This window comes from Gymnoscopelus braueri (genome assembly GCF_963280865.1).
Source record: "Gymnoscopelus braueri genome assembly, chromosome: 10".
Lineage (NCBI taxonomy): Eukaryota > Metazoa > Chordata > Actinopteri > Myctophiformes > Myctophidae > Gymnoscopelus > Gymnoscopelus braueri.
In genome coordinates, this window is record NC_137611.1 from 23,797,075 (window position 1) to 23,824,576 (window position 27,502).

General features: G+C 42.6%; 2 protein-coding genes across 3 annotated transcripts in view; one reads left to right on the top strand and one right to left on the bottom strand.

Moving 5' to 3' along the window:
• The window catches only part of LOC308094313 (uncharacterized protein), a 61,448-nt gene extending 51,237 nt beyond the window's left edge, over positions 1-10,211 (top strand). Inside the window, exons 48-54 of one of the 2 annotated variants that reach the window (XR_013933938.1) lie at positions 247-456; positions 1,204-1,381; positions 1,907-2,021; positions 2,593-2,765; positions 3,699-3,820; positions 6,573-7,468; positions 8,959-10,211. Coding sequence is in view for 1 of the 2 variants with exons in the window: in XM_080440883.1 (XP_080297009.1) it covers positions 247-456; positions 1,204-1,381; positions 1,907-2,021; positions 2,593-2,765; positions 3,699-3,777 (755 nt within the window). In the remaining variant the exon portion in view is untranslated. Of the gene's footprint in view, positions 1-246; positions 457-1,203; positions 1,382-1,906; positions 2,022-2,592; positions 2,766-3,698; positions 3,821-4,280; positions 5,202-6,572; positions 7,469-8,958 lie in introns of those variants that run through there. The other variant, XM_080440883.1, reaches the window with a different exon arrangement.
• Positions 10,212-16,148: 5,937 nt separating this feature from the next.
• The window catches only part of fgf12a (fibroblast growth factor 12a), a 33,109-nt gene continuing 21,755 nt past the window's right edge, over positions 16,149-27,502 (bottom strand). Inside the window, exons 5-6 of the mRNA XM_080440912.1 lie at positions 19,671-19,869; positions 16,149-19,177 (exon numbers count right to left, since the gene is read on the bottom strand). Coding sequence (XP_080297038.1) covers positions 19,059-19,177; positions 19,671-19,869 — 318 coding nt within the window. The 3' untranslated portion in view covers positions 16,149-19,058. The remainder of the gene's footprint in view (positions 19,178-19,670; positions 19,870-27,502) is intronic.

A 27,502-nucleotide genomic window follows, 5' to 3' on the forward strand; every position in this document is an offset into this window, starting at 1 on the left:
TAATTTAGCAAAACACATTTTTTTGGAACAAAATGCCTCAAATCATGAATGCAGTGTCCGATTGCCGCGAACGACCTAAGAATAAATGGCACCCTTTTCACATTGGCCTATTATAGCGCCACCAGGAGGCCACAATAACGTACCTGACCTGGCGGAGACCTGTGCTCCGAGGAGCACTTTTTCTAGTTTTGCATTGTGCTGGCTTTTTTTTTTGCTGTAGTTAATTATTTATTTTGCCCTGAGCAGGTACACCAGGAAGCTCCGGGCCCTTAGGCCGGCGGGGCGCACGCGGGCTTCCAGGCAGTGGCGGTCCAGGGACCGCTGACAGCTTCCTGATCGCCAGACACAGCCAGAGCATCCGCGTGCCTGACTGTCCCCAAGGCTCCAGCCTCATCTACTCCGGTTACTCACTGCTCTTCATCAACGGGAACGAGAGGGCTCACGGGCAAGACCTCGGTTAGAACACAAAGATTATACTGTATGCTCTGCTGATCAGAACTGTAGGCCTGTCACAGTTATTACATAATCGCCTAATCGCAATTATTTGAGATAATCAAATAATTTTTCATAATCATCATAGTCGTTTCCATGTTGACATTTTTCAGCATTCGGAAATAGCCGATCTATAACCATACAACGCGTCACATCGCGGCACGTTCTAAGCTTGTAGATCGTCTATATCCGCTATTTTTTTTTCTTTTTTGTATAAAGTTTTTAAAGTCATTCATCAGTCATTTCTTTGTATATTAAAGTTATTTGCATATCTGCCCAGTGAAAGTCTTTGTTTGCAAAGCCTAAAAGCGAAATAGAAATGTTCTTTCCCCAAAACACCATTAAATCGTTTTAAAGTTCATGATCGTGACAGCCGTAATCAGAGCTAACCAATCTATCATCAGTGTTCATTTTAACCCCAAGAGTGTACAAATGGAAACCACATGGACCTTCCATTTTGTACACTCTCTGAGTTACAGTCCCTTAAGGGTCCATTTGGTTCCTAACTATCAATCATTTCTCTGAGGACCCCCTGGAATCCCCTCAAGGACCCCTAGATGGTCCACATATTTTAATAAATAAAAAAAAGGAAACTCCATTATGGGATTGTAACGTCTTATTTATTCTTCATTCTTTTAGGATTTTCTTGAACAACCTTGATTTGGATGTTGTTTGCCTTCTTTGAACAAACCCCTTGATGCTGTCTCTCAGGTACGATGGGGAGCTGTCTCCCTCGGTTCTCCACCATGCCCTACCTATTCTGTGACACGGAGAGCAACTGTCGCTACGCCTCCCGCAACGACTACTCCTACTGGCTGTCTACTGACAAGCAGATGCCCGCCACCATGGTGTCCATCAGTGGAGCCGAGCTGGCTCACTACATCAGCAGGTATCCAGACACGCTCATGAACACACACACACACACACACACACAACCAAATATTTTGCACTATGACAATAGACCAGTGGTTCTCAAACTTTTTCATGTCAAGGACCCCCAAAATGACATGTATTTGGCTGCAGACCCCCCATCTCAAAAATATATTTTTTGTTTAAGAAATAGCAGATATACAAGCTCGTAGCACGGCACTCGGTGCCGCACTATGAGCTTGTATATCTGCTATTTTTTAATAGCCAAAGTATGAAATATGGTTAAAATGATTGTGACGCTATATTAACTAATTTTGATGGGGACGTCCTGGTACCCCCCCAAGGACCCCACCACCCCAACCAGTGCTATTGACCACCATGAAGATGTTTTCTTACAATTATACAGAACATAGAGCTATTATGCTTACTGTATACTGAGCTGTGTGTGTGTGTGTGTGTGTGTGTGTGTGTGTGTGTGTGTGTGTGTGTGTGTGTGTGTGTGTGTGTGTGTGTGTGTGTGTGCGTGTGCGTGTGTTGGATCTAGGTGTTCGGTGTGTGAGCTCACCTCTAACGCCATAGCCATCCACAGTCAAACCATCCACATTCCAAACTGCCCACGAGGTTGGGATTCCCTCTGGACTGGATACTCCTTTGTCATGGTAATGCTCTCTGCTGCATCTGCAAGGACCCACAATGCAGAACAAATACAGTACATGTATCACACCATAGCAAGGGCTGGTGATTCTGTGTGATTGTCCTTCCTAATTTTTTGTTCCTCCACGTTCCCAATATTGTGCATTTTGAAATTAGTCTTAATTTCACACGCAATTCTCTTACCCAGTGGTTCTCAAACCTTTTCATGTCAAGGACCCCCAAATGTACTGTATCTGGCCGGGAGTCCACTCTGAAAATTTTAGGTTTTAAAAGAGAAGAATTATATTGTGAAAACATTTCTAAGTTGTTCACAATTCCTAAAGATTATTCAATAATAAAAAATAAATAAATAGCTTAAGTATGAAATAATAAGTTTAAGTGGTTCAACTGATTTGATCCTCTATTAGCACATTTTTGATGGGACACCATTGGAACCCCCTCAGGGACCCCTAGGGGTCCCTGCAGACACCACTTTAAGAACCACTGCTCTAACCCTATGGCACCCCGTTTTACTCTGCCTCTCTCCCTTCTCCTTTCCTTTTCTCCGACACCTGCAACCTGTCCTCCACCTCCCAGCAAACGGGTGTAGGTGCAGAGGGTTCCTCTCAGCCCCTGGCGTCCCCTGGCTCCTGTCTGGAAACCTTTCGCCAGGTGCCCTTCATAGAATGTCATGGCAGAGGAACCTGTAACTACTACCCCGACTCCTACAGCTACTGGCTGTCCTCCCTCGACTCCAGCAATATGTTCAGGTAAAACCATTCACTTCTCCGTGCAGACGTGACATGGCTAAAGACGTTGTGTCCATTTTGAGATAGAGACGACACTAGAGGGGGTTAGCTACTCTTTAAGTTTTAACATGTTCTAGCATTACAATCATCATCTATCTACTACACCATCCAACAAAATAAATTAGTTCAAACTAAACGTCTCCCCAACATGTGTTCCTTTTGTTTTTTTGTTTTTTTCTCCCTCTCACAAATTACAATTTAAAATGTAAGAATTTATCCAGAGCAACTTGTGAGATTGGAGTAAGTGGCATGGACCCTAGTAGGCAACAAACAACAAGGTCAAGTAAACAGAGTGCAAAGAAAACTAGAGACCGCAAGATGGTCTCTAGTTTTCACACACCTGTAAAGTTTTGTGACTGGATCTTGACATAAGAACACACACACACACACACACACACACACACACACACACACACACACACACACACACACACACACACTCACACACACACACACACACACACACACACACACACACACACACACACACACACAAGCAAATTACTTATATTAACAATTTAGTGCTACAATGTAACTACGATAACCAGTAAACATCAAACCTAGCATCTGTCTAAACAACATACTATCAAAGTAACATACTTAGCATTTGTGGAACAGAAAAAGAATGTAAACAAGTAACCAAAATACATCTGCTTAGTATGACAAGTTGACACCTTGTAGCATCTACAGAAAATAGGCAAAAAGAAGTGATAAAAAGAATTCACTCTCATTTCCCCCCACACTTCACAGCAGGCCATTTGACTGATGTAATAGTTGCCAATACTACTGGGTTAAAATAACAAACAATACAACAAGAGGTTCTGTTTTGCATTAAATCTAATGTATATGTGTGTGTGTGTGTGTGTATTCTGTGTAATGTGTGTTCCTCCACAGTAAACCTGTTTCTCGGACAGTGAAGGGACCTTCTCTACAGAGTGTCATCAGCCGCTGTCGTGTCTGCCGGAAACCATAGCAACCTGGTCAGTCAGGTGGAAATGCAGGGCTCCTCCTATGAGGTAACAGCTAGGGTTGCCAACCGTCCCATGATATACGGAATCATCTTTTATTTGGAAACTACAGTAAAAGATGTGTCCCTTATTGAACTAGTAAGGGACACACTTTGTTCCTTATTTTTGGGAATCAATCAATGACAGACATCATTGATTGAAGTTCAAACAGCTCATATACATACTATCTGGGAACCCATTTGCAACAAAAAAAAGATTTGTTTTCCTTAGTTTTTGCGCTCTTCCCATTTCCACTTCCTCCTGGGTGCTTCTGTGTTTATTCCTCTGTTTAAGGCAATGGTGCTGACAGATTCGGCTGCTAGCAGAATCTGTCTTGAGAAATTAATATACATATACTATAATTTGTTGTTGTTAATATACAAAATTTTATATTTTTATTTTTCTGGGCGTCCCTTATTTTCTTGGAAATAAGATATGTCAGGCCGGGTGTCCCTTATTTGAATTGCAGGTAGTTGGCAACCCTAGTAACAGCACCTCGTCATTGTGTCCTCATGAGGTGCGCCTCCTAAGACGGGCCAGCATGGACAAAGCACCTGACACCACTTTGGAACATTTTTCTCATCATGTGACTTGCAGTTTAACACAACAACGTTACAAAACATCAATGGGCCTTTGTATGAATATTTTAGTATGAACATTATAAATATGAGGGACATTCAACAAGGTGGAGGAGACTAATTTCATTCATTTGTTTCTTTGTAAGAGTACATAGTATTTACTTTTGTTTGTGTTGGTACATTATGTGAGATGAAATACACTTATGTTACTATGTACAATCTGCCATTAAGATTTTTAATGAAAAATAGTGTGGAATAAATTACATCATTTATATATTCACCAAACAAATGAGAACATTTTGCTAATGACAGTTTTTGTGTAAATATACATGACAGTATGTCCAATGTGTGCTAGTACCACTGACTGATGACTCAAACATCCCAGTGACAGATTGACCATTACCATGGTGACAATGGTCAGTGCTTTGTGGCTCTCAGTTTGTTCTGGGTGAACTGAGGGAAACCAGTCCCATCCGCCCCATCCGGTCTATAAAATGACCTCTGCGCCATGTGGTCACAAGAATTTACGACGTGTGTGTTTTGTTGTTTATTTTGACATTAATGCTACAGCTTTTACCATGTTCGCCTATTTGAATATTGGAATTATACAATATTTTTAGTATCCCACCACAATATTCTATACAAAGACTAAGTAATAGGTCGTTGGGGTCCCACATTTTCCCCTCCTGATAAGTCTGATTTTAGGGTGTGTCTATTAATCATTATGTTCCATATTTCTAACCAATATATAAAGCATATACAGTACACTTTTGTGTGACTGTGCCTATATATAAACATTTTTTATTAATTCATTCTTTCCTATTTTACTGCATGGGAAACATATTGTAGTGCTTGGATTGCACGTAGCTTTTATCCAGCAGCATTATGCCTATATATTGGGAGGAAAACTGCAGGGCATTTGGTGCGGCTTATCACCAAGAGAGCTTGTGTGTGTGTGTGTGTGTGTGTGTGTGTGTGTGTGTGTGTGTGTGTGTGTGTGTGTGTGTGTGTGTGTGTGTGTGTGTGTGTGTGTGTGTGTGTGTGTGTGTGTGTGTGTGTGTGTGTGTGTGTGTCTCTGAGGGGAAACAACAAGGCTAACAAGGCAATGATGAAGTAAAGAGAAAGAAGAGGGGGCATTTAAAGGAGAAAGGGGGGGAGAGGGATGAAAAAGAAATGTGAACGTGTGAAATAAGGAGTGTTCAGTGGCATGTACAGCTCATTAAGTGAACCAAAGGGCCATTTTCATCAGTCCATTCGTTCCACAGGCTATCTGGACCAGTGGTGCACGAGATCACAACACACTACATAATTGTTAACAGTTTCCGTTTCTGTGATTAGCTCTGAAACACTTTGGGGTTTCAATCTCTTTTTTCTCCTTACCTTTCACTTTCACTTATGCAACCATCACCACAACAATATATATGACCCTAAGGCACAGTCATTCAAGATCACTCACCCATAGCTGTCATTGTGATCAATAGCTTCAAATTCCCTATTATGGCCAACCAGCGACCCATAAAAATGGTGGCTCCCAAAGGCACATTAACTTCTGAAAATTACCTCAAGATAATGCTTAACTCTAGGTAAACCGATGGTTTGGAATTTTTTTAAGCCGTGCCCAGCCGTTTCTATGCCTAGCATTGTGTGTCTGTCTGTTTATGTAGCACGACAAACACCTGCAACTAATTAGCAACTGATTTAAACACACTGGCCTACACTGCACACGTGTGTGTGAAGTTCATAAAGGCACCTACTGCCCACTGTGGATTTTTGTTGTATGGGGAGGCACAAAATCATCAAGACATTGATGGTTTTGCATCTGAAATGGCTACAGCAAAGAGCATCACAATAAATGCGAGAATGCAAGCCAATGCACAAACTAACTTCAAAACGTACAATCTGTAATCACAATATTTATTATGTAATTCCATTAAAAAAAAATCTGTTTAAGAATACTCTTTAAAGGGCTCCATGACATCTCAGGTATACTTGTTGACAACTACACGTATACGTGTACAAACACACCCTGAATGTCTCATAAAACAGTCCTCCAGTGGATAGTCCTACACTGCTTTTGTTGCAAACTGATCATATCTTGCTAGGGGTTGCTTTCCTTGGCTGTGCTAACTGGATTATTCTGCTCTGAAAGGGGCATTTGCTAATTGTTTACTCTTCTGCTTTAGGCTTTATAATCAGGTTAAGAGATGGGGAACTGTTACAATGCCTACCTCTCTTCAAGGTTGTCGACACGACGACCACCACAGCATCCTTTTCTTCACATTTGCCTAACAGGGTTAGCAAGACATCACTCTTCCCACTTTCCTTGTGTCTCTCATGTCTCAAAAGAGGGAAATGTCATGATGAGTTGACCTTTGTGACCTTTGGATTCCCTGGTGACTATTGACTGAACTTTGTGGCACAGAAACCGGGTTAATGAGTTAAGGAGATAACCATTGTCCCGGGCCTGTGTCATTAATGTTTTATCTCGCCCGAGTGAGCATCGCACTCTTGTAAAGTGATTTGAATCAAACAGGGAGGAGATAGGGTCAGATATGATGGAGTGAGTTCGGGATGACCTTCATTTGCACAACCTGATGACCACTTATGACGACATCCACAGTAAATCGCGGGAATGAGCGAGTGGCGTGGAAATGTCCTTTTGTGGGCCTTCTGTCCCATCCATCTTTAATGATAGACTGTTGTAAGTGATGTGTTTGCAATGCATGCATCAGTGCATCACTGGGGACGAACACATGCAGGATGGTCAATATGGAGATGACCTGTACACCCCTCCCCTTTAAGACCAAGACATGGCTTTAAATAGAGACTCTGCCCATAGTATTGGACACTTCAGCTGCCTACAGCATCTGTCTGCAGAGGATATTGGAGCCTCTTGCTTCACCTCTTGCTTTCTTTCTGCACAAGAGACCCACAGCCAACCTCTCCAGAGAAGAAAATGCACCCCATCCCATTCCTGTGCATTTTTATACTCTCTTGCATGGCGGACAATACGAAGACTGTGGATGGACTGCCTCACCATAATTCCTCGGCACAGCTCAACAACTTACAAGACAAACCGGTGAGATTTTGTCATTCATTCAATAATAATGATAATAATTTATAAGTTATATTTCTTCCAATTGCTTCCAATTCCCTCATCCTGAAGCTAGAATCCAAGCTGTTGGTCTTGTCAACATGTGTGTTTACACTTTGTGCATAGAGCTGGCCCTTATTAATACTGTTGTTTTGGGTTTTTACTCCCAAATGATCTTTATCTAAATCTGCTGAAAATACAATCCATGTTTCGGTCCAGTTATTTCCATTTTTGTCGGTAGATGACTCCGTTATGGATGTTGGAGCCATGGTGAATATTTACAAAGGAATACAGAACATCTATGCAGTAGTTTAGTGGTCCTTAACGTAGGGTCTGAGGAGGTTCCAGTGACTGATAGTTAGCTACCTTACGCCTCTGTGAGTCTACAAATGTACATTCTCAGAGTTAAATTGCAGTGTAGATTGTGGTCCCAGAGATAAATAATAATAATATAAATTGGGGGTCAATAGCCTAATGCAGTGTTTATCAACCCTGGCAAACGTCCCAATTTTGGGCCGGGGCTACTGCTGAGGTGTGCCGCGCCGTTTGAAGAAGTTTTGAAAAAAATAATATATATATATATTTTTTTTTTTTACAATAATAATAATCAGGCATAGAAACAGCCCCGAGGTGAAAAGGGTGACAACATGCTGTTTTTTTTCGGGTCAGGTGTCACACTATTGCCCTATTTGTATTCAAAACGGCTAGTGGAAGCTGAAAAGCTACAAGTTTGCATGTCTGAATAATGCAAAAACAGAAATATTTGTTTGCATTTGCTTTTTTTCCCCCCCATATATTTTCATAATAAAAAAGTGTGTATCGTATCGAAATCGTATCGAAGTTGTGTGCCCAATATCGTATCGTATCGTTTCATGAAATGAAAAAACACCCGTAGTGTGTGTGTGTATATATATACAGTATATACCGTATATATATATATATAATTATATGTATATATATATATATATATATATATATATATATATATATATATATATATATATATATATATATACCGTATATCTAGGTGTGCCCTGGGATCTTTTGGCTATGCCAGGTGTGCCTTGGCACAAAAAAGGTTGATAAACACTGGCCTAATGCATATCAAACTGCTCTCGAAATTAAAAAGGTTTAGAATCACTGCTAGAGAATTCACATTTAAAGGATGTCCTTGCTGTTGTAATACTGTATGACATTTCAGGTGTCTAAAGGACTGTGTGCAGGTGCATGCTTATGTACAGTATGTTTTTTGTAAGTGTTTTGTAAGTGTGTGTGTGTGTGTGTGTGTGTGTGTGTGTGTGTGTGTGTGTGTGTGTGTGTGTGTGTGTGTGTGTGTGTGTGTGTGTGTGTGTGTGTGTGTGTGTGTGTGTGTGTGTGTGTGTGCGTGCGTGTGCGTGTGTGTGTGTTTGTGTGATGTGAGCCTCTCCTTCGGAAGGTCATTGTTATTCAAATTCCCTTCCCATTGTCTTCCACAGGAACCCACGACTAGGTCACGGCTAGACTTGGTGTGGATTCTCCACAAGCTCCCCAAATCTCAGAACAACATCATCAACCAGCATCAACCCCCTGGTGACGACGAGCAACAAGCAAAGAGTCGTCGGGAGACCGAGAATGCAAAGCTTGACGCGTCCCGGGCTCGCAAAGCAGGGTGCCGAGTTTTCTTTTGGAAATCCTTCACCGCCTGCTAAACGCTCCCCTTGATGAACTGCCAGACTCTTTTCACTGTCATCAGTGGTGTAAAGTAACCTAATACATACTTTTGAGGTATACTGTAATTTTGAGGTATTTTTACTTTACTGCAGTATTTCCAATTTTCAGTACTTTTACCTCTACTCCACTACTGTACATCTCAGAGGCAAATATATTGTACTTTTACTCTAATTTCAAACTTTAGTTCCTAGTTAAGTTTTGATTATTATTACAGAACATACATTAACCACTAGCCGATCTGCAAGCTCACAATGCGTCGCGATGCGACGCATTGTGAGCTTGTAGATCTGCCATTTTCAAAAGATTGTTATTTATTGTATACATTTGAAAACTTGTGAAATGGGACATTCTGCATAATTACAGTTGTACTTTTTACTTTTGGTACTTTAAAGGACGACTTCACCCATTTTCAACCTATCTTCATATAATAGGCCCTCACTAATGCTCATGATAAAATGGTACCATTTGTTTCTACTTGGTCTGTGTCTCATAGGAAGGCTGTGGACAGTCCAGAAACTGTCTACCAGTGACATCATCATTAGGCAAGATTTAAAACATTTTATTTAGATGTTTATTAACGTGAGAACAATGGCTTCTATTATTGCATTGCAACTTTCCAGGAATGCAAAGCCTGCAGTTTCTATTAGCTTGGATTCCCCATCGATGATGTCAGTGGTAGACGGGTTTCTGAACTGTCCACAGCTCTCCTATGAGACACAGACTGAGTAGAAAAAAATGGTACAGTTCTATCATGAGCATTAGTGAGGACCTATTAAGATAGGTTGAAAATGGGTGAAGTCGTCCTTTAAGTACATTTTAATGCCAATACTTTTGTACCTTTACTCAAGTAAATTTTTTATTCCGGACTTTTACTTGTAACAGAGTATTTCTACATTGCAGTATTGATACTTTTACTTAAGTAAGAAACGTGAATACTTTTTCCACCTCTGACTGTGATAATGGATGTTTAAAGCCCCGCTGTTCAGGATCTCTGCAATTCTACCCAACTCAGCTCTTTAAGGATTTTTGATTGTATTAAATCCACATTAGTTTTCATATTAGGATACGAATGACGTGATTTGTGCTGCTCTACAAATAAATACACTTTGATTAATCAGGGTTTGTCTTTGATATATTTCAAAAGGTTATGCAGATCAGTCACAATACTGGACCCTGGCATTGGCAGCCAGGCAGCTCCCTTCACTCAAAAGATGCAGTGGATAAGAATGCTAAATAATGTGCCAGCAGTAGTGGAAAGTAACAAGTACATTTACTCAAGTGCTGTACTACAGTACAATTTTGAGGTATCTCTCAGTTTTTCGATACTTTTTTTTTATTTTACTTTTTACACCACTAAAATTATTTTTATAACTTTAGTTACAAGTTACTTTGTAGATTTAGATTATTCTTACAAAACATGCATTAACCAACTAAGCCCTATATTTAATTTAGGCACTTAAAATAGCTGATCTACAGGCTCTCAACGCATCGTGATGCGACGCGTTGTGAGCTTATAGATCTGTGTTTTGGTTGTTGTTTTTTTTTTCAAGTTAAACACATTTTGACACATTGTGGTATTTCTAACTTTACTTAAGTAAAATATCTGAGTACTTCTTCCACCACAGTGTGCCAGTTGAACTATTCCCCTATTGATTAAATCAAGTGAAAGATTTATCAAAGAACCAGTATACAAATAGTAAGAATATTAATGACTATTTCACACAAATGTAAAGAAAGAAAGTTGCTTAGGAGGGAAGCCAGTTAAAGTTATATAAGTCAGCTATAGTCCCTTTAGCCCCCCAACACACACACTCGCGCGTGCATGCGCACGCACGCACGCGCACGCACGCACGTACGCACGCACGCACGCACGCACGCACGCACGCACGCACGCACGCACGCACGCACGCACGCACGCACGCACACACGCACGCACACACACACACCACACACACCACACACACCACACACACACACCACACACAACACACAACACACAACACACACACATTTATGCCTCCAGAACACAAAATGTTTGGAATGGAATGGCACAGTAGTACCGCCACCACTGAACAACGACCAATATGACCTTCTACTGCCAACTTGTAAATGGAGTAAACACTCCAGACATGATCAAACACTTTCAGCACTGTACTGCTATAAACCAACACGCTTCAAGTTATCTATGATAAAATAGACAACGCTGACATCTCATTTGACCAGTGGTTTAGGAGTAACGTTGTTGTTAAATCATCCAAAACTTCTTCTTTTTTCCCCAGAAAGAGCACATTGTAAATCAAATTAATTTGGCATCTACGGCTTCAGCCCCAGTAAGCCTGTGAAATAAATCCTCCTTGTCCACTAATTGGAGCCATTTTCAAACTGTCTGATAGCATTATTTCACAGTATAATAACTTTAGATCCAATTGCTCAAAGTTTGACCGTGAATTCATAATCACTGTACAACATGACCATATAAATATTGCAAGATTTGAATTTCTACAAAAGGGACCATTTTGGAAAGTTTAGTTTAATAACGTCAGGATAAAAGAAACCTGCTTCTCTGCATCTCAAGCTTGCAGCTTTCTTCCTTATGACAGTTTAGACATTTAGCTGGTCCTGAGTCCTGTAGCATCAGCTGTAAGATACACCTGTACAACTTTTGACAAGAATAGCTAGATGTTGTTCAGGGATGAGAGACCCTCTGCCATGCTAATTTTAGTCCACAAGAGGAGGCTCTTCCTCTCCTCTCTGCTGGGTCCATATGTATATACTGTATAGTCCTGTCCCTTATACTGTGTGTGATGGATGCCTGCAGTGAACATGATGCTTCTCAATGATCAGCCCACCAGACCAGTAAAGCCATAAACCTTTAGCTTTATAGACCCCCATTCATCATCCTTATGCTTTACAGTGCTGTAATTCTATAAATGCATGAGATGCCATGTCATATGTTTACTGCTCTGTCGTTTTGACATGCAGTGTTGAATGAGCTCAAGGAGCGAGTGCGTGTGCCTGTGTGCCTGTGTGCGTGTGTGTGTGTGTGTGTGTGTGTGTGTGTGTGTGTGTGTGTGTGTGTGTGTGTGTGTGTGTGTGCACGTGCGTGTACATGCACGTGCATGTGCGTGTTCTTATGCACAGTATGTGTATGCGCTTGCACACACACATGCATCTGTTCTTGTGTACATACAGTCATACACATACAGTGCTGCTGCATGCACCCATATACATGCTAGGATGTGCTGTACTGTGTGTGGTAAAAATCTGTCATGATGGCACAGATAGACATGTCATTACGTAACTCGGCATGCATGCACAAACCGCAGATAGGGGTCTATTAAAAATGCATTGATCTGCTGTGCATGTATTATGCATGGATGGATAATACTCAGAGGTATGTTTTAAGAGAATAACATGAATTCATTAATATAAAACAAGGATTAGTGGGCAGCATTGAGGTGGGGAGTGGGAGGGAGATAGAGAGAAACAGCGAGGGGTTTAAGTGAAACAGACAAGGAATAAATAAATGAAAGGTGTGCAAATTGGACTGGCTTAATTGAGCATAGGGGGAAAAGTTGGGAAAAGATAGAGAAAGATACAGAAAGAAGGGCGAAAGAGAAATAAAGAAATCTATCTATTAAAGTAGCAAGGTTAAGCATAATTAATATTTAGTCATATAGTATCGCAAATGGTATATATGCAAACATTTGTTCCTATTGCATAGCTGCATTCCTCTTTAGTTTACCCCAAATGGACCAAACATGACAATAGGTACACCACTGTTTCTCAACGTCAGGTCCGGGGACCACCAGGGGTCCTACGGATCTGTAACTCTGAGTTAAATAAACATTTCACAGTGTAGATTGGGATCTGCAGAGTTAACACATTGTAGTACATGAGAGTCCATGCAAGGCTGAATCATTAAAAACCTGCCCCCCTTCTTTACTCCTGTACGTTGTACTGTGCTGCAGCAACGGAGCAGGAAAGAAGAGGAGCCACATCCTGAAAGTCAGGGGAGCCTTCATCTTCCACCCCCTCTTCCTCTTTCTCCTTGCAGACAGCAAGGAAGGTCTGTTTCCATGACAACGAGAGAATTAAGGGCAAAGGAGTGCCATCCCAAAATGACATCGGGTTTGGGAGCAGGGGTTTGGGGGGGGGGTTCGCTGAATGAGATGATAAATCACCCTCAATGAATTGGATTGTCCGGAACCAGCCCAGATAAAGCAGTCATGGCCATGTTGATGGATTCTATTTAAATCCAGCGGATTTTATTTCAAAGATGTATTTATTTTTCTCAACAGGGACGGTACAGCCCCCCAGGGGGTGTACAGAGAAGTTTGGCTGTGCTGGAAGCAATGTTTTTTAAAGGGGGGTGCTCTTGGGGGGGGGGGGGGGGGTGGTTAATATATTCAAGTGCACATTTCCTTCATTTTATCCTAGACATTTTTTCATTAACTCTGCAGTCACATGAGGTGTGGTTCTGGAAAGGCTACTAAAGCCTAATTTATACTCTGTTGTATGATGTGTTGCTTGCCGAAAAGAACACATCTATAAGCCAACAACTTGTCAAGATGCTACATTGTTGGCACGTAGATGTGACCTGTGACAGGGCCTGACATAACCTGACACCGTCAAATGGAAGAAAGCTTGCGACACACATTTTGTTTCACAGCGTACTTGCATCTGAGACTCCGGGCGCAGAATCGATGACAGACAGTTTTTCTTTTTTTCAAGCTACTAGGCAGGTGATTGGATGATCCCGCCCCTAGCAGCCGCTGATTGGTTCGGACACGCAGTGTTCGGCCATCTCTACTCCCTTCGCAATCCCAGACCTCCCTGAAATCAAATGCAAATGAGATTTCCGGAGGGAGGGGGTTTACCAGGCTAGGCCTGACACCCATCATGGTAAAATGACCTGAGACAGGGGCATCATGGTAAAATGACAATGTTACAATGTTAACATGGCCCCCATCAGGCCCCTCACACAGCACTGTGTGACAGGGATGCCATGGTACTGGTCATTGTGTCTCCAGGGTACTGGTCAGTCTGTTTCCATGGTACTGGACTGGTCATTGTGTCTCCATGGTACTGGTTACTGTGTCTATAAGGTACTGGTCATTGTGTCTCCATATCATGGTCAGTATCATGCTCAGTATCATGTCAGTATCATGGTCAATATCATGTCAGTACCATGGTCATTTTGATGAGTATCATGATCAGTATCATAGTCAGTATGATGAGTATCATGGTCAGGATGATGAGTATCATGGTCAGTATGATGAGTATCATGGTCAGGATGATGAGTATCATGGTCAGTATGATGAGTATCATGGTCAGTATGATGAGTATCATGGTCAGTATGATGAGTATCATGGTCAGTATGATGAGTATCATGGTCAGTATGATGAGTATCATGGTCAGTATCATGTCAGTATCATTGTCAGTATGATGAGTATCATGGTCAGGGATGCATTGGTCATGGGACGCGGTAATACACCGTGCAACTCCTTTTTTGAGCAGGAGCAAAAGCGGGAGCACGCACACGCATCGATTTAAAACAACCCTTAATTCACACCTCAACAAAGTTTACAAAGGCTCCCGACTGCCGGGTGTCACACCAGCATGAATTAACATAGGAATGAGTCTAGATGCATATCAATTGTCCATTGTGTGACCTGTAGTGTAGGTGTTAAGCGACGTGTGTGTGACGTCTTTAAAATAACGTCCCACCACTAACAAAATCACCAATACAACACTGATCATGGTCTACTCTGTATCATGGTCAGTATGATGAGTATCATGTCAGTATCATTGTCAGTATGATGAGTATCATGGTCAGTATCATGTCAGTATCATTGTCAGTATGATGAGTATCATGGTCAGCATCATGTCAGTATCATTGTCAGTATGATGAGTATCATGGTCAGCATCATGTCAGTATCATGGTCAGTATGATGAGTATCATGGTCAGTATGATGAGTTTCATGGTCAGTATCATGTCAGTATCATGGTCAGTATGATGAGTATCATGGTCAGTATGATGAGTATCATGATGAGTATCATGGTCAGTATCATGTCAGTATCATGGTCAGTATGATGAGTATCATGGTCAGTATGATGAGTATCATGGTCAGTATCATGTCAGTATCATGGTCAGTATGATGAGTATCATGGTCAGTATCATGTCAGTATCATGGTCAGTATGATGAGTATCATGTCAGAATCATGTAACATGGTACCATGATAACATGCGAGGGCCTGTGACAGGGGTCATGACAGCCCTGCCATTCAGTGCTGAGTGCTGTGAGTGGAGCCTGATGTGACAGGACCTGGCAGCACCGGAAATCCCCTCCCATCCACTTGCATTGAGTTGCTCACCCAGCGCATACTCCTAAATCACCCCTTCTTCCAGGTTGTGAAATGTGACGAGCGGGGTCTATTTGGGGCTTCTGCGACACGTTATGTGTCACGGAGGTGACGCGTGTTGCGTCACCTCCATGCGCAACCCCGTGCGCGAGCTTGTGCTCAAGCTCGCGGGTCGAGCCCATTGGTCGAAACCGTTTTCGCTCGTTCGTGACAGTGGCCCCAGGCCGTTTTAAGCTGCAGTACCTATGAATGGCCAGCATGTCCAATGCGCTTAAATGCAATCTCTGGGTTCTGGGGGCTTGATTAATCACATAAGTAGTTTAATGTAAAATCGGAATTAAATAAGAAACACGATACACAATGAAGATAAAGCTTACATTTGAATTGGGTGTGGGGGCACTGGCCCCAAAAAGGTTCAGAAACACTGATTTAAAGGATGTATTTCAGTGTTCTGTCATAATCAGTGACACAAGCAGCACACAGTGAGAAGGTGAAAGCTCTTTATAACATAATCTTTATTCTTAAACAATCACTAACTTCATTCTGACTTTTTATTATCAATGCATATTTTTATTTCATCTCACAATTCATAATGCATATATGAGTGTGTTCCGATGCAGTGAAATCATCTGCAAACATAAAAATACATAAATTATTCTTTATATCACAAACGACCAAGGCCTTCGTTTACACGTTCATACATCATATACCCCCCAAAAATGTTCCCATTTAACCCTTTTTTAACTTCACCCCCTCCCCTCTTTGCATTCTTTCATTTACATCCATTGTTCATGCACTGCCGTTTGTCGCCTTTCCCCTTTAAACAAATATAAACCCCTTTAAGATAATATACAAAGTTATTTTTATATGCTGGTCTTGTCTGCTGCCTGTCAAGTATCTGAACTAATATCATTGTTATAGAAGCTGTGGGACATGAACTAATCTACCATTAGTTCTAGGGTAACTTGTACCAGCTATCAAACTGGGCTCCAGGTGGAAGACTAAAATCTGCCTCAGCTGTAATCAATTCTGCTGTTTCTCTGTGCAAAAACCTTTTATCTACTGCAGATATGGTGCCCAACCAAGAAATCTAAAGGGATGCATTAACTCATGGCCAATAAAATATCACTCTAATCATCACATGTACAATAATTCTTCTCTAAAAAATAGAGCCCATCTCAACTCAACTTAACAGTCTTCACTCTCACATTATTGTTCATATTTCACCTCCACTTCTGCATCTCTGTTGCCTGTACAGTTTTAACCCATTTCCAAACCTCCAGCACATGGCCAGACTTAACCATATACCTTTTACCACCCAAAACCCCATCAACCCCACCTCTGGTCTCATTAAAGACCACACCATTGGCCAGGCTTTGTGCATTGGATGCTGGACAAAGGGTGGCCTGCCTTCATGTCTGGCCCGATTCATTGGACAAGAGTAGGACTTCCTGAGTAGACGAACCAATAGGGGATTGCTCCTCCTCCGAAAAACTCTATGTACAATATATATTTGTGGAGGATGCGACTAGGAGGTTAAGTAGCTATTCTCTCCCAGCAATGCCAGTCTATTCACTTGGTTTATAGAGCCCCTTCAGCAGCATGGATTTATGAAATAGAGACGCTTTCCCCCACAGTGCAGCAAACGACTCATTTCATGGGTCACAAAATCAGTAGAGATGGAGACTTGTATAGGGCTACCAGCTCAGAGAATACAGGACAGTGAGATAGACCCACAGGGAAGGAGAGACATCTTTCTGCAAGCTGGCTGTCTCCGTGGCTCAGATTAATTGGCTCCTCAATGAGAAGTTCTGCTTCCATCGTGGCAAGCGAGTCTCAGTGACTGTGACATCATTGGGGTAAATTACAAATGCAAAGAAAAGGGTCAGTGAATTATTGAACAGTCAAGACACCCTGTCCGCCCATGTCGTGCAATCCATAATCCTTTCGCGATAAAAAGGTAACAAAAAGAGAAGAAGCTCTTCAAAAGAGAACAAACGAGAGAACAGATATTCACTGTTTGGCCTTTGCCCCATCAACCTCACTCTGGACAGAATCTGTGGCCTGTCTTGTGCCTACAAAACACAAATCCCTTATCAAGGATTATTTCGGGACTTGTTGATATAGATTACAAGCATGGATATTAGAATATACTTATATTTTTGACAGTTTTATTTATAGCCTAGCAGCTCATACAACCACAGAGAAGACGGCTTTGTTACTTGAGGTGCAAAATGTGAAGTGGTCCTTGTTGCTGTGGCTCATATTACAGTGCTGATGCTAAACATTTTTGCTGGCATATTATTTTGTCAGGATTGGACACCTCTTTTATCAACACAAAGTATCACCTTCTAGTTACCATTACAATGCTTAAGGACCAAATCAGGCCCTTTGACAGTGACTTTCCGCACCGCCCACTTTTAAATACAGGCAACTTTTCTACATATACCAGTCTTCTCTGTTGAACCAAAAACGGAAGGGGGATGGCGGTTATTATTATTACTATTATTTGGAGATGTACACAACTCGTATTGCTTGTTTTAATCCTGCCCTGCCATTGCAGGACATAAGAGGACAAAGGAGCGGAGTTCGTCTCAGAGCATTTGGAACCACCCTAAAGCCTAAATTATGCTTCATCACTCGGCAGTGGCACACAAGCGACACCGTCGCGTGGCAAAGTACAACTTAGGCTTAACTGTCCCGTGGCCAAGCATCATTCACACCTACAGTACAACAACTGAGCAAATTAAAAATCCCACGCAGTCTGTCTCCCTTAAAGCTCAGCAGGGAGAACTCTCAAATACATTCATCCTAACCCTCACACTAGAGCAAAATTATGTTCACAAATACAAACAATACGAAAACAAAACGTTCTCATAACAATTAGGTTCAAAAACAAAATAACCATGGTAATAGAGTAACTGGGATGGAGAGGTTCCGACATAATAATAATGGCTGCTGTCAATGTTGTTATTATTGACAATGACAACAATAATACAATGGAGCATTGTGAAAGTGACATAGCATTCAGGAAAATAAATGAAAAAACGCATGAAGGTGGGAACATGTCTTAAAGCTAATTTTTCACAGCATAAATTGGAAATGAGAGATATTTGTACTTGTGTGAAGAAAGACCACCATTCGTTTCTTTGTTTGTCACAGCTTTTTCATTTTCTTTTCTTTTTTTTTTGCATAAAATGTAGGTCAAGTCCTGATTGAAAATGTGTTTTGTTTTTCACATCCTCTCGTTATCTTCATAATAATTCATCTAAAAGATTTTTCACAGGCAAGGGTTCAGTTTTTGTTTTTGTTGTACAGTACAGCTCCACTTTGTCGCGGCAACTCCCCGTTTATACAGAGGTTATGGTGGTGCGTGGTTTTGAGGCGCGGAGGGGGGGGGGGGGTGGGGGTCGAGGGTGTTGGTGAGTTTTCCCATGGCCTGTCCCCCTTTGGATCAGGAGCAGGCCACTCCCCCTGCTGGAAGCCCCTCCCCCCACTGCTATGTGGCGTTCTGATTGACAGCTTTCCCCCCATTCATGGTGGGAGGAGTCCCTGAGCTCTTTCTGGAGCGTTGCTTCTCCTCGATCTCGTGCAGCGACGGCTCCCTGTACATACAAACTGCAAGAGAGGAGAGGAGAGGAGAGGAGAGGACGTGGAAGTAGAGGACAAACAGTGAGGAAATATAGAAAGGGTATATGGAGGGCAGATTGAAGAGATGGATGGGCAAACAGAGACAAGGTCAGGTGTAAGGTTGGGACAATTATAACAGGCTGGGTTGGAGAAGAAAAGCAAGAAGAGCTGTGTCAGCATGTTTGTATCCCATTGCCAGACATCGATCACAAAATGCTGTTAGCACATTAGAAAAGCTATGAAATACAACTGAATACATCACAGGTTTTTATAGAAATGTCCATCTTGAATGTGATGCCAAGGCTGGAAATATTTGAAGGAACAATGAAGAAGAGATTACATCAACTGATATCGTGGGTGCCTTTGAGGTCTGACAAAAGATAAAAGATAACATGTTCCTGCTGTTGAAAGACATTTGACATGCAAGGAATCTTAGTAGACCAATTCATGTGAGTGTGTATGTGTGTGTGCTCTCTGCTACCTTCAATGGGCCTGGGCACAAAGTGTGAGGAAGGCTTGGTCTTCTTTGCTCGGTTGCCCTTCATGGCCTGTCCCTCCTTGGTGAGGCCGAGGAACCAGGCGCGGCCGGATTCCTGCTGCCGCCACACAGTGGACGAGTAGATCACGTAGTAGTTCTCAAACACAGACTCCTTGAACCTACACTCTGGTGTGAACATCTCCTGCAGGTAGGAGGTCGGACGACACAAGGACAGACACACACACACACACACACACACACACACACACACACACACACACACACACACACACACACACACACACACACACACACACACACACACACAAACAAATGAATGTCTGCACCAATGTTAAAGAGAGATAGAGTCATAAACAAATTGGAAACAATTTCTGCAAGTCTTATTTAATGACAAAGCAAGCGCTGAACATGTGGTTGTCTTTAGTGGCTGACACAATGAACAGTGTCCTGTAGTTTGCTAGTCTGCTGCTCAGCTCAGCAGAACTATGAACAAAACAGGTCAAAGAGGTCACACAGGCGGTGGAGAGAGGATTTCACTGTCAGCATAGGAAGAAAGAAACAAGGCTGTTAATCTTCTGTGTTCATTCAAAAGATTTAGATGCAGTGTTACAGTAAACTAGAAAGGGCATATCTATGCCAGCCCTGGGCTGTGTAAATTGGAATCGCATGTTGAGGGGACCTCAAAAAGCACTTTCACTTCTGCCCGTAGGAGGCACCACAAATTGCGTCAAGTTGAACCGTACGCCGTAGAAACGCTGTTTCCCCCGCAGCTTCCTCTGGTCCTGATGGCTGCCACCCATGACTTACTCAGTGCTGGGCATGCCACTGCCACCCAGCCCATAGACATAAATAGGTAGCCAGTGGGGACAGTGTGTGGCAACATGCCTCCATATTATCTAGGGAACCTTGCCATAACTCCACTGCAAGAAATATGCCTGAGTTGTATATAAATACCATAGACTAAAACCTTTTTCGGTTGTATAACCATTACTGTTACTATCTATGTAAGATGTTTTGGTATGAAAACCTACATTTTGTATTTAAGCAAGTATCCTGTATCATAACATAACGTCATGTCTGATATTTGTAGCAAACCAGACCTTGTGACAATTCTACGAGTTATGATGATTTTAATTGTGAAGAGACCTCCTGATGTGGCATACATGCATTAGGAGGAAGGCTTTACCTACAAAACATGGCGGCCGCAATAGTGCATTGCTTCAATGAACAGCAGCCACCAATGAGGTATCCACGTTTATATATCTATGACTCAGCCCGGTGAGTTTGTTTAGTGTCATAGAGAGTTTGTTAAGTGTCTCGTCCTTTACCTCAGTGAACTAAAATAAGGGACACTAAGGACTAATCTCCATAAGTAAATGTATTTTACACTAACAGATTTTTAATACCTTTTGTAAACAATTTGGGAGATGAACTCCCCCATGACTCCTCCTCTCACCCACTCACTTCTCTTACCCTTCATCTCGGCTCATCCTCCCTCCAGCTGTTTGCTGGATGCAAAGCAATTAAAAAGTAACGCTAGCCGGTCTGGAGGACAGGGGGAGTCTTTTGTGACTAAAATAGAAGTGGTTGATGCAGAACAGCTGGGCTGGAGGCTGTAGTGCCGATCCTGACTGTTGTGTGTGTGAAAGAGAGGAGAGTAGAGCATATCATTCATTTATACCTCCAGGGTTCTCTGCCCTCTTAAGGTTGTCCATCTGACCGACAGCCCATTCTGCTCACTGCTGGAGGTGATTATTGATGTGTGTGTGCGTGCGTGCGTGTGTGAGAGAGAGAGAGTGATAAAGAGAGACAGAGAGAGAGATAAAGAAAGAAGAGATGCGACAAGGAGTGCATGTGACTTCACCTATGCTGGCCTCATCAGCTCCATTTTCAATAAAACAGGTGACACGATAGTTTTATGCGCACGTTCAACATCTACTGCCATACTGTATGCCATATGCCATGTGTGTGTGTGTGTGTGTGTGTGTGTGTGTGTGTGTGTGTGTGTGTGTGAATGTTGGCACTGTGTTTGTGAGCATGCGTGTCCCTAGCATGCGCGTCCCTAGCATTGCACCTCATGTGGCTGCTGTATGCAGGACTCAGGGAGGTGTGTGTGCAGAGCCTCTCGCAGTATGTGCACAGACACAGTGGGGAACTGACATCTGAGTTAAAGCTCTGTCCTACTCCGTTGCGTGCAGGTGTCACACAATCGACAAGCCTTGTGAGCTTGCAGGTTTGCTATTTTGGTACATGACACCAAAGTATAAAGGCAGGCTTTAATCTAGACCCGCTGCCATCTGCTGTCAAAGAGCAAACATGTCTCTCTTTCACTCTCTTCCTCTGTGGGCGCCCGGGGGGGGGGGGGGGGGGGGGCACATATCTTACGTCTGACAGTGTGCATATGTGTGGTTTGGTGTGTGTGCATTTGTGCCGGTGCATGGTGGTATAGTGGGGGCGGCCATTTGAGTTCGCCGACCTCCAGACTTTGTCGCTCTTTTAATCTGTGCCAGATCGAATCAATCACACGCTCATGCTCACTTCCTCTTCGCCGCCCTCCGCTGTCAACTCCTCTAACACTGCTGCTACGCTGACACATTCTAGAATCCCCTCCAAATTTTGCCACAAGGACACAACACTGTTTGTGTCTCTGCAGCGGCTTGAGGCGGTTTAGAGAGCGCTCCAGCTCGGGCTCAGGAATGACAAGGGGTGAACTGTAAGTGACTTTGAAGACTTTGACAGAGTGCCTTGTTTGTCGCTGACTGAGTGTAAATATGAGGTGAAGAGACGAGGTTGTAGTAACTCATGATTAATGAGACCCCCCTTAATGGGTTAGGACACAGAGCACACACAGAGCACACACACCGTATGCACACACACACACACACATACAGTACTGTACATATACACACAGGCATACAGACAGAAACACCCGGGCTAGCCCTGTTGACATTCACCGCCTCTGCCAGGAATTCTTAATGAACCAAAGCTGCTACTGCCACAAAACAAAGAGAATTTAAAAAATGGTTACACGCTCTCGGCTACACCATCTTTCGGGGGGGCTGCTGGGGGGGAGAGGGGGGAGAGGGGAGGAGGCAACAGGCTGCGCTTTAGCGTCGCTAAACTGATAGCGTACGCACGTACTGACGGACACTCATTCAAATTCAGTGGCGATCTGAAGGAGAAAGGCGAAGGACTTGTTAGTGAAGCTGGGCACGCGAGACCACTGTTATGGGACGTGTGCACAGGGAGTGAGAGATTGAATAAGCAGGGCGGACCATCTGTAGCCCAGTGGTCAAACACCATGAAACACTCAAAGTGATGGCAGGAGGACAGGGACAGAATACAAATGAAGGGTTCAACTTTTGCCAAAATTGCTACGTGCTTGTAGGCTATATAAAAATAAATATATGTGTATATGTGTGTGAAAGCAGCAGTAGATGGTCATCAAAAATGGGTAATATGAATGTAGAGCAGTGGTTCTCAAACTTTTTCGTGTCAAATTGTGTATGTAATTGACCCCCAAAGTATTTGGCCACGAACCAGATCTGAAAATGTGTCGTGCCAGGGACCCCCAGAAGTGAAGATTTGTGTTAATAGCCAACGTGTAAAACATGAATAAAGTGGTTAAAAGGATAGTGATGCTGTATTAACACATTTTGCCGGGGACCCCCTGGAACCCCTGGGGGTCCCCATACCCCACTTGATGAAGAGGGCAGAGCTACAAAATAACTAATTTGCTTAGATTGACCCAAACGTTTTGGAACTACAGTTTATAGAATTATGTTTTTCAGAAAAGTGAAGGTCTGTGACATCTGGCTTAAACATTTTGACAATGGCCGGGTAAGAAGGGTCCTTAAGAAGGCTCCGGTAAGAAGGTTGCCTTAAGTTATGGGTGTTTCCCAAACACGCTCTTAGTGCTTAGTACAGCACTAAGAAGGCTCTGTAAGAAGCATCTTAACCGGAGCTGTCCCATCAATCAATGCCAGACCAACCAATTGTTCCACACAAGTACATGCTCGTAAATGAAGTTTTGCTATAAAAAGTGGGAGTGTACTCGGTCCATCAATAAAATAATGCTAGAAATGAACAAGCTCTATAATATGAACCTATGGATGCACATAAGAACAAGGCATGACAATGTGCTGTCTTGCGTTGGGTTTATGTTGTTTTGTGCTGTGTATATTAAATACAAACTTTAATGAAAAAAGAAAATAAACAACTCAAAGGGAATTGAGGTGCCCGAATGCAATTATAATACTATTACGGGCAGAATCTCGAGAATTCTCGTTCTCCTCTGCTGTATAATGTTATGTCCCTTTAATTTGCTGTGTGTACAACAGGTCTCTTCTCTCTTCATTTAACTTTCAAACAACAACAGGGGATTTATTATTGAAACAATGCACCTGTGCCCTTTAGTTATAACGTGCTAAACGTCACATAGCAACATGCAACAAATGGAAAACTATAAATCTCTCTCTCTCTCTCTCTCTCTCTCTCTCTCTCTCTCTCTCTCTCTCTCATTCATATATCTTTATCTATCTACTTATTTATCCATTTATCTATTATCTATTTATCTATCTACCTTATATTTCTATATATCTATCTACTAAGAAGGGTGTTAAGAGCGCTCCAGGTGCTCTTAAAAACTGCTTCTTATGAAAGATCTTCTTAGGTTAAGAATGCTTTTGGGAAACCTGTTTGCTTCTTACAGGAGCATGAGGCCTTAAAAAGTGTTAGAAGTTCTTAGCACAGTGACTAAGAAGAAGTTTTTTGGGAAACTGTTTGCTTATTAAGAAGGCTCTTAAGAAGTACTTAGCGTTTTGGGAAACCCGTCCAATGAGGGTTCAATTATGATTCTCCCTACAGAACATAAGAGTTATATAATGGAAAAAACTACATTGAATTTCATTGACGCAAACATATGCCCAAACTTTTAGACATAGTTAAAAGCATGTAACCCAAAAGCTTGCATTTTTAAATGGGTAGTTCACCTCAAAAATAACTTTTTCAATCGATTACTCATCCCACGAAGCCTTGAATTCATGGATTTTTTTTTTGTTTTTGTGGTATTGCTGATCCAATATTCCAACATCTAATTAATTTAAGTAAATATTAAGCCAATCTTAACGAGAGCAATACTATATTTAAAATGATCACTCATAAGCAGGATAATAGTCAGAAGTAGTCCTCCCTGGATTACTTCAATTACTTAGATATTGCAATATTGGATCAGGAATGCGACAAAAACAAACAGAAAATTCAAGGCTTCATGAGGTGAGTAGAAAAAAGACAAGAATGAGGCCAATTTAGCGCTTCATCTTTATACCCAGAAGTGCTTCACATTGAAGGGGGGAAACTCACCTCAACCATCAACAATGGGCTGAGTGATACACAGCAGCCATTTTCCACCAGAGCGTTCACCACACATCAGCTTGAGGTGTAGGGAATCATTGAGCCAATACACTGGGGGATGATTAGGTGGCCAGATGGAGAGAAGCCAGGTTGGGAATGTTTTGCCAGCACACCGGGGGAACCCACTACTCTTTGTAATAAGTGCTATGGGATCTTTAATGACCACAAGGATTTCAGGACGTCGGTTTCGGCATCTCCTACAACACAGTCCCTGTTTATTTTAGAACCAGAGGGGAAAAATACCACTTCCAGCAGCCGAAGCCAGGAGGACCTAGGGAATGAATCGGGAAACATCCAAACGGCTGCTCTACCTCCTGAGCCACTGCCACTGCCGTAGAGAATGAACACTGAGACGGTGAGCAATATACAATGGATATGAAAATTGGTCTGCCAACAGAAGTGGGCTAGATGTGCTCTGAATCCCAATGAGTCATTGTCTTTTTCCAAGTATGGAGGTCTCTGCGTGAGCCTGAGTGAACCTCTGACAGGGCTTTGACATTGGATCAAGGTATGCTGAGGCAGAGGAGGTGGTGGTGGGGGTGGTGTTGGCCCTGTTGGGGAAGGGGGGGCGCTCCCTTTGAACGTTGGCCTGAAAAAACATCTGGGAGATCTGATGATTCTACAGACCCCCGTGCCTGCCATGGAACACAAGGGAGGTCATTATTATTCTGGGAGAGATTCAGGTCGGGCTTTAGACGGCTCTCGTCTAGACGCTTCTTAAACTAGAGAACAGTTTTCTTTCTCAATTGTCTCTCCTCGCTCTGCCTCGTTTGTCCCTCTCTCCTCCCTTCTTCTCTCTCTCAATCCCAGTCAACTTTTTGGAAGGAGTTCAGAAAGGACAGTACAGAAACAACTTCCGGAGAGGACGTTCACAGTTAATGGCTCAGACCAACAACCACATACTAATGCTCTCCGATAGCCATGGAGACAAATACCTCTCCCTCTCCACTTAGTATTCCACCTTTACCATGCTTTTCTCTATCCCTCTCTCTCCCTTCCCTACCTGTCTCAAACTCTCTCTCTGTCCTTGCGTATCCCCTCTGATAAGTACTGGTCATCCATTATCTGTAATTAGCACTGCTAGAAAACAATTTTTAAATTCCCATGTGTGAGCATACACACACAGCAAAATCCTCAGAGTTAATTAAACACTGAGAGAGTGTGAAAATGGACTGGATTTTTCTGTGTACGCAGGCATCTACCAAACACACTGCACGTGCGTGCGCACACACACACACACACACACACACACACACACACACACACACACACACACACACACACACACACACACACACACACACACATTCCATTACTGTTTGTCAGTCCACACGCTCGTGTCCATTCCTGATTTATACTTAGTTGCAGCACCGGTGTCTCTCGCAACGAAATTAGCCAATCTGCAAGCTCACAGACGTGTTGTGATCTTGTAGATCGGCTATTTTCTGTGCGAAACATGATGCGCAACTGAGTATAAATCAAGCTTCACACTCATCTACTGGAGTGTCTCCCTCTGAGCCATTGGTGAAGGTTTTACTGCGACACATTCCCCCCCTTGCAGTTGCAGCAGTAGTGGCATAAATAAGAGGCTGTAAAATGAGCTGGCAATTTTCATGAAACAATAGAGCACTTTAGATGCCATTTTGGGAGCCAAAGTACAATGGGCTGGACAAAGTAATCACTTCTATACGTTTTTGTGTGTTGTGTGTTTTCTGAAGCATGTTTCTGTGTGTGTGTGTGTGTGTGCGTGTGTGCGTGGCGTGCGTGCGTGCGTGCGTGCGTGCGTGCGTGCGTGCGTGCGTGCGTGTGCGTGTGTGTGCGTGTGCGTGTGCGAACCAATAGTTGTCTATGATGTCCTTTACATTAACTTAATGACCCTCAAGAGTGTGTGTGAGTACGTGCCTTATGGGCATGTCATAATAGCAAATCTACAAGCTCACAACGTGTCTTGTCGTGAGCTTGTAAATCGTTATTTGGGCAAAGGGGTTTGATATAGAGAAAAAAGGAGAGGGCCAAGTACAGACCCCTGTGGGACTCTGGTGGTTAATACAATATATCATATACTTGAAAAAGACCGCAAGGTCGAAACGTTGTATATTGCTGCTGTGCTGTGAATAAAATTGGAGCATTTTAAAGTGAGTTGCGAGCCCCCATTTTGTTTTTCATTATACAATATAACTAACACAACTCCAGTGGTTGGAGGTGGTCTCCCTCCTCTTACTGGACATTTAGATCCTGTGGTCGGGTATAGGACCACTACTGGCTGGCGAGATGTATTGCATGAAGCTCAAAGCGCAATATCTCCCACTCTCGCAAACTGGCTTTCGGTCTTAGCTCACCAGTAGAAATGTTATGACATAAATCTTATGGATTGCAGCTTTAAGGCAAGGAGGGAGAGAGAA